Here is an 8,755-nt window from a genome sequence, read left to right on the forward strand (position 1 = left end):
GTGAGGATTAAAGAAGGAAGGAGGGATTGAGGAAAGATGGAATGAAAGGAGATTTGAGGATTAAGGAAGGAAGGAATAAGGGATTAAGGAAGGAAGGAATAAGGGATTAAGGAAGGAGGGCTTGAGGAAAGATGGAATGAAAGGAGATTTGAGGATTAAGGAAGGAAGGAATAAGGGATTAAGGAAGGAAGGAATAAGGGATTAAGGAAGGAGGGCTTGAGTTTTAAAAGGAACGGTTGAGGATTAAGAAAGGAAGGAAGGAAGGAGGGATTAAGGATTAAGTAAGGAAGGAAAGATTAAGGAAGGTAGGAAGGAAAGGCTGAGGAAGGAAGAAAGTAATAAATGAAAGGCTGGAGAAAGAGAGGGTGGAAAGATTAAAGAAGAGAGTAAGGAAGGGAAGTAAAAAGAAGGAAAGGACGGAGGGAGGAAGGAAGGTAGAGAAGTAGGAAGAACTAAATTAATGAAGGAGAAAAAGTAGAGATAAAAGAGATTATAAAAGAGGAAAGGAAGTAGGACAGAAGGAAAGGAAATAGGAAAGTAGGAAAGGTGAGATGTACAAAGAAGAAAAGGAGGGAATAAGGAAGAAGAAAGGATAGAAAATATAAAGAAAGGAAGAGTGTTGCAGATAGCGAGAATTAGAAAGGAAGTAATGAGTGACAGAGGAAGAAAGAGAGGAAATAGGGAGGCAAAAGGGAGCGAAGAATGGAATGAAGGAAAGCGGGAATGAGAAATGAAAGAGGAGAAATCACAAAGGAAAAGAGGTAGATAGGAAGGAGGGAAGGTTGAAGCAAGAATGTTCTGTATACTCTCTCTCTATCTGAAACTGTTTATTTGTTGTTTGTGTGTGTGTGTGTGTGTGTGTACTGGGTGCTTCCCCCTCCTCCCTATGCCGTTTCATCTCTGATTGCGGTTATTTAAGGCCATTTTTCGTGGCATTGCAGTGGTCTTTTCCTCCACGGAAAATGGACGATAACTCTAACGTCTTCATTCATTTTACCCCTTTATTACCCTTTTTTTTTTATTATTTGTTACTCTTTTAGTCTTTTGTTTTCTCGAATGGCTTCCTCTCCTCGTTTATCACTTGCCTTTTATCTTTCCATATTCTTTTGTTTGTTGCTACTGCAATTTTATATTCGTTAATTCCCCTGATGCAGGAGTAGCCTTTCCTTTGAAAATTTATTTATTCATTTTTTTTTTTATTCTTTCCCCCTCTTCTTTGTCTCTCTCTGTTTTCCCTTGGTGGAAATTTCACTTCCCTTAGTTATGCGGAAAATAGAGACTTTTGATGTAAAACCTGAACGATAACAAGGTTTTTTTTTTTTTTTTTTCCTTTTTGACTCCGTTGGTTAACATTGGCTTGGGAGTTTCAGAGAACTCGAGTTATTATTTTTGCTTTTCTTTTGCTCACTTTTGGCTATACGTTTACATCTTGGACACTATTTTTCTTTTATTCTTGTTCAGTTTTATCTATATCCATGTACATTATTTTTCTTTTACTTTTGTATACTTTTGGCTATATATTCCATATTGGACATTATTTTCTTTTACTTTTGGTTTACTTTTGTTCAACCCATATATTCCATGATGTACATTATATTACCTTTGCTCACTTTTAGCTCTATATTTTCATTATGGAAATTATTTTCCTTTTATTTTTCATCACTTTTAGCTATGTATTCCATTATGGACATTATTTGACTATTACTTTAGCTCACTTTTAGCTCTATATTTGATCTTGGACATTATGTTTCTTTAACTTTTGCTCACTTTTAGCTATATATTCAATATTGGACATCATTTTGCTTTTACTTTTCCTCACTTTAGATATATATTCCATCTTGGACATTATTTGCCTTTTTAATTTTGCTCACTTTTTTATATATATTCCATCTTGAACATTTTAGCATTTTGAAATGAGAACAGATATTCCAAGAACAACTTTCCAGACAAATTCATTATTCTTGGATAATTATTTTTATTAAAGATTTATTTTATTCAGATTAGAATTCATTTAACGGAAAACTAATTTCTAAAACTTGCCCAATGATTGATTATTCCAGTCGTTAAACAAATCAATTAATATTTTTTTCGGTATTGATAAGATTTTTTTTTCAGTCCAAAAAGGAATTGGAAACGCATATGATTTTTTTTTTTTAGACACTGGATAGGTAATTTCAAAATTCTATTTATGGGCGATTAGTTAAGATTCTTTGGCAACCTATGTAAATTCTCTCTCTCTCTCTCTCTCTCTCTCTCTCTCTCTCTCTCTCTCTCTCTCTCTCTCTCTCTCTTTCCTAACTGCAACACGGCTACTTCCTCTCTCCCTTACAGACGGATAAGGGAGAGACCGAGTAGTCATATGTTTGGCAAGCCCTTCCAGCGTGACAGCGAAGAAAATATATATATATATATATATATATATATAAATATATATATATAATATATATATGTATATATATATATATATATATATATATATATATATATATATATATATTTATATATATATATATATAAAGAGAGAGAGAGAGAGAGAGAGAGAGAGAGAGAGAGAGAGAGAGAGAGAGAGAGAGAGAGAGAGAGAGACTTACTTTTTATCATACAGGGGAGATGGCGATGTGTCTCGTCTTTGCCCTCATATCTTAACCATAGTAGGCACTCAGCGAACTGTAACTGACCCTAGCGTTTGTGATCTTAACCAACTTTCACATCTATTACATATCAAACAAACAAACAAACAGGGGGGGAAAACATAGCCTCCTCACAACTTCGTTAGCGCAGTTAATAATAATAATGATAATAATAATAATAATAATAATAATAATAATAATAATAATAATCAGGATCGCCAATTCTCTCTCCCCTTGGCATTCGTCTTCCACCAAATATTGACCTCACCTGCGTTTTTTCCCAAGTCTTCCGTCATCATTATCTTTCTTTATCGTTCTTTCTATCTTCTTCTAACCCCTTCTTTCTTCATTCTCTCGTTCGTCCATCATTATCTCTATTATTGTATGTCTCTTATTTGCCTCTACTTCTTTAAAAATGCATTTACTATGTTTTTTTTTATCGATGATTTTAAGATTCAGGAAATCACTGCGCTCTCTTTCTCTCTCTCTCTCTCTCTCTCTCTCTCTCTCTCTCTCTCTCTCTCTCTCTCTCTCTCTCTCTCTTTCTCTCTCTCTCTCTCTCTCTCTCCTTTACGATATTCAAGTTATCAGTTCCCCTTATCCTCATGTTTTTATCCGTCGTTTTCCTCACTATAATCCCGCTACTTGTTTTCCTCCCTGTATTCCCCTCTACCTGATTTCCTCACTGTATCCCTCTCAACTTGTTTTTCCCACTGTATTCCCCTCTACCTGATTTCCTCACTGTATCCCTCTCAACTTGTTTTCCCCACTGTATCCCCTTCCATCTGTTTTCCCCACAGTATCTTCCTCTACTTGTTTTCCCAACTGTATCCCCCAACATCCGTTTTCCTCACTGGTATCCCCCTCCACCTGTTTTCCTTACTGTATCTCCCTTTACTGGTTTTCCTTACTGTGTTCCCCAACATCCGTTTTCCTCACTGTATCCCCCTCCACCTGTTTTCCTTACTGTATCTCCCTTTACTGGTTTTCCTTACTGTGTTCCCCAACATCCGTTTTCCTCACTGTATCCCCCTCCACCTGTTTTCCTTACTGTATCTCCCTTTACTGGTTTTCCTTACTGTGTTCCCCAACATCCGTTTTCCTGACTGTATCCCCCTCCACCTGTTTTCCTTACTGTATCTCCCTTTACTGGTTTTCCCTACTGTGTTCCCCAACATCCGTTTTCCTCACTGTATCCCCCTCCACCTGTTTTCTTTACTGTATCTCCCTTTGTTGGTTTTCCCTACTGTATCCTTTCTATCTTGTTTTCCCCAAAGTATCCCCCCTTTTCTTGTTTTCGCCACATTGTCCTCAAACATCTGGTTTCCTCACTGTCCTCCTCTTCTTGTCTTCTGCCTCCCACTCTACCTGTTTTCCTCACTGTATCCACCGTTACTTGTTGTCCTCACTGTATCTCCCAACATCTGTTTCTTCTCTGTATCCCCTTCTACCTGTTTTCCTTACTGTATCCCCATTTACTTGTTTTCCCCATTGTATCCCCAGCATTTGTTTTCCTCACTGTATTCACCTCTTCTTGTTTCCCCCACTTTATTCCCCCCTACTTATTTGCCGTAATGTATCTCCCTTTACTTGTTTCCCCACAGTATCCCCTTCCATCCTGTTTTCTTCACTGTATCCCCCTCCACCTGCGTATCTCACTGCATCTCCTGCCATCAGTTTTCCACACTGTATCACCTTCATATGTTTATATTACTGTATCCATATACACCAGTTTCCCTCACTCTATCCCCTCTACGTATTTCCCCCACTGTATCCCCTCCTATCGGTTTTCTTCACTGTATCCCCCTCACTTACATTAAAAAAAACCCTATTCTCTTACCACACATTACATTATTCCCATATCTGCCCCATGACACAAGTCAAGGAAAGCGAAAAAAAAACTGCTAAGAAAATTCTTGTCAAAGCAATTTTTGTCTCCAACCACCCACGTGTATATATACGTATATATGACCACGAAGACGAGATAATGAGACCAGGAATTACTCTCTGCTTGTATTCTGCTAATTATATAATTTTCCTCGCAACAAAGTCATTCGCGGGGACTAATTATAAATCCTGCAATTATGGCGTAAGCCTAATTGACGGGCGGAGGGGGAAAAGACCGGCCAGGTCGTCATACCTCTTTGGATCGTTACGGGCGAGATTAGGAGCTTGTTGGATTAAGATTCTGAGCCTTACGGGTCGTTGTGGATTGGCCGTCTTTTGGCTATGAGCGGTAGGTGATGTATAAGGAATTAATTAAGATGCTATTTCTAACACAGCCCGATGATGAGGGATTGAATATATCTGTAAAAATTAGATAGGAAGTATATTGATAGACATTAATAATAGCATATATATATATATATATATATATATATATATATATATATATATATATATATATATATATATATATATATATATATATATATATAATGTATATATATACATATATATGTATATGTGATATATCTATCTATCTATCTATATATATATATATATAGTATATATATATATATATATATATATATATATATATATATATATATATATATTATATATACATATCTACCTATCTATATCTATATATATATATATACATATATATATATATATATATATATATATATATATATATATATATATATATATATATATATATATATGTATATATATACATATATATAATGTGTATGTGTCTGTGTTTATGTACGTATGCATATACTCGCTTACGTAACATATACCTTTGTGTGTGTTTATTAGAAGCAGTACATTGCGTCTCTTAGGTGCTAACGCGTTATGATATAAATTCAGGAATGCTTTAATCTGCTTAATAGCTTAAGACTCTCTCTCTCTCTCTCTCTCTCTCTCTCTCTCTCTCTCTCTCTCTCTCTCTCTCTCTCGTTCCGAACAGCACTAATTATGTTGACTTCACATTTAACATTCTTATGCCAGTGACGGTGTTTCGTGTCCGGTTAATCCTGCTATTTTTGTGTCTTTATATTTGATTTTTAGGGTTCCTAAAGGACACCAGGCGATGTCTCAGGGGCTCTTGCAATATATCTTCTGCTTTTTTTCATACCTTTTTATTTCATTGTATATATTACATTACTTATTAGACGCCTCTGATGTGCGTAATACATTTATTTTTGCTTGAAGGATTTATTTTTCCTAAAAGGATTTATTTTGCTTCGAAGGATTTATTTTTCTACGAAGGATTTATTTTTCCTCAAAGGATTTATTTTTCCTTGAAGGATTTATTTCAGTTCATAGGATTAATTTTGCCTCGAAAGATTTATTTTTCTTCGAAGGATGTATTTTCCCCTAAGGATTTATTTTTCATTGAAGAATTTATTTTTCTTCGAAGGATTTATTTTTCGTCGAAGGATGTATTTTCCCCTAAGGATTTATTTTTCATTGAAGAATTTATTTTTCTTCGAAGGATGTATTTTCCCCTAAGGATTTATTTTTCTTTGAAGAATTTATTTTTCTTCAAAGGATTTATTTTTCTTCGAAGTATTTATTTTACTTCGTTGGCTTTATTTTTCTTCGAAGGATTTATTTTTCCTCGAAGGATTTATTCTTCATCGAAGGATTTATTTTTTCGCGAAGAATTTCCTTTTCCCTGAAGGATTTATTATAATTATCAATAAATGAAGTGGAGCACTACCAAAAGAAGTGGAACATTATTATTATTATTATTATTATTATTATTATTATTATTATTTAGCTTAAGCTACAATCCTAGTTTGAAATGCAGGATGCTATAAGCCGAAGGACTCCAGCAGGGAAAATGGACTTAATGAGGAGAGGAAATAACGAAATAAATAAACTACAGAGAAGTATTGAACATTTGGAATAAAACACTTCAAGGACAGTAACAACATTAAAATAGATCTGTCACAAATAAACCATAAAAAGAGACTTAGGTCGGACTGTTCAACATAAAACCATTCGCTGTAAGTTTGAACTTTTGTAGTTCCCCTGATTCAACTACCCGAATAAAGGTAAGGTAAAGTTGTCTGGTTATGATTCCAGTATCATCAGAGTAGATGCTCATCAGAACGTCAGCTGGGCAAGGCCAACCCCCAACTGTGGTGCTCAAACACAGCAGTGGCCTCCCCAGTAAAAAGCTTAAACTCACGGTCCCGATCTGGGATCGATCTGCTGCCATGCGAATGCTAGGCGAACGCGTTACCACTGAACTAGCCATCATTGAGCCGTATGGTTCTTTAGAATATAATCCGATTGTCTAATATTTAAAACAGGTGTCACTCACAGCCATCTTCGACCCAAAGATTTGCCATTTTAGTAGTGGCCTCCCCAGTAAACAGCCTAAACTCACATTCCAGGGCTAGGATCGATCTGCTGCCATGAGAATGCTAGGCGAACGCATTACCACTGTACTATCCAGTATTGAGCCTTGTGGTTCTTTAGAATATAATCTGATTGTCTAATACAGTGGTTCTTAACCTTTTTCATCCCATGACCCCCCCGGGACTAATCAGAGTATTATTATGACCCCCTATAATAGATTTGGAAATAATGAACCTTGTCAAAAGGTCAAGTAAAAAAATTACAGGAAGACCATGGTTTACTCCTATACAATTATATTGGAAACACCACAGAACAAAAACCTGGAAAAATTCCACTTTCCCAGCCTCTACAAATGCCATAAAATTATCAATTCCAAAGAACTATTCAACATCATACAAAATGGTTTAATCCTATACAATTTTATTGGAAACACCACAGAACAAAAACCTTGAAAAAATTCCACTTACATAGCCTCTACAAATGCCATAAAATCATCAATTCCAAAGAACTATTCAACACCATACAAAACCTAGCACCTACTTCCCATTCACTCAGTGTGATGGTTGAAATTGTTTTGAAGCCATAAGTCTATCAAAGCGAGGACCAGTGCTCGATAGGCAACACCTCATGTCAGCATCGATGACAAGCCTATTGCGTGCCTTCCTTTTCAGTGCAACCATGACTGAGAATCCAATCTCGCACTGGTAGGTTGACGGGGACTGAATCAACATGGTTAATGCCCATATCCAGAGAATAGGACAGTAGTCCTTCACTTTTGCCCAAAATGTTGGGAGCTCTTGTTCGGCAAAATCGACTTTAAGCTGAGAATCCTCACGAATTTGATAAAATTCTACCTTAGCAGCAACATCAGTATCACTCATGGCACTATCCTTTACTGAAAAGGGTCTATAGATCCACGCATCAGTACAGCGGTCGTTTAGTCCTGGAAAGTAACTTTCGATGGCGTCATTTACTGCCAAAAGATGAGTGGAGATCTCCTCACGGAAACTACATTCAGCATCTGGCATGGAACCCAGGAGAGTCATCATCTCCGTGAAGAAAGTGATGTCAACGTCCTGAACTCTTTTCTGGTAAAGTTGAATCTTAGACTGGAACGCTGCCACTTTGTCCCGAACTGTGTGCATCATTGTAACATTTCCTTGGATTGAAGTATTCAGAGAATTTACTTCCGAGAAGAAATCTGCCAAGTAGGCAACCTTTGTTACAAAACAATCATCCTGCACCTTTTCATGAAGAAGATTCTCCTTTGCCGTATGACCACGTTCCAACAGCATTGTTATTTCTTCGCAAAGTTGTAGCACGCGATTTAAAACTTTGCCGCTTGAGAGCCAACGTACCTCTGTATGAAATAGTAGAACAGAAAATTCAGCACCCATTTCTTCACATAGCAATTTCAAAATCCTTGAAGTTGTTGCACTTCCTCGTATATGGTTCACAATCTTTACAACGTCAGTAAGCACTTCTTGAAGTCCAGGTGGGAGAGTCTTCATTGCCAAAGCATACCGATGAAGCATACAGTGAGTGAGAGAGACATGTGGAGCGGCATTCTTCACGTATCATGTGATTGGGAGGAGTATCCGATTGAGCTATAATGGGAATTTAACGCTATTTTGGTAACACTGGCTATGGTTAATGTGCAGCAGACCACCCAACTTGTGACCAGTGTTGTACTCATCAAACTAGTAAAAGCCCTACTGGCTATTTCAAATACGTGTATAATGTATATGAAAATAAATTATTCTCCAGAACCCTTTGTGACCCCTTAAGAAATCCCAAACGACCCC

At 36.5% G+C, this 8,755-nt stretch overlaps 1 protein-coding gene across 1 annotated transcript; it reads right to left on the reverse strand.

The window, feature by feature from the left end:
* Window positions 1-7,501: 7,501 nt before the first annotated feature.
* Window positions 7,502-8,461, reverse strand: LOC137645556 (protein FAM200A-like). Its single transcript, XM_068378358.1, has one exon. The coding sequence runs from the start codon at window positions 8,459-8,461 to the stop codon at window positions 7,502-7,504; it is 960 nt and encodes a 319-aa protein (XP_068234459.1).
* Between the last annotated feature and the right edge of the window lie 294 nt (window positions 8,462-8,755).

The sequence above is a fragment of the Palaemon carinicauda genome, chromosome 8 (assembly GCF_036898095.1).
Source record: "Palaemon carinicauda isolate YSFRI2023 chromosome 8, ASM3689809v2, whole genome shotgun sequence".
Taxonomy (NCBI): Eukaryota; Metazoa; Arthropoda; class Malacostraca; order Decapoda; family Palaemonidae; genus Palaemon; species Palaemon carinicauda.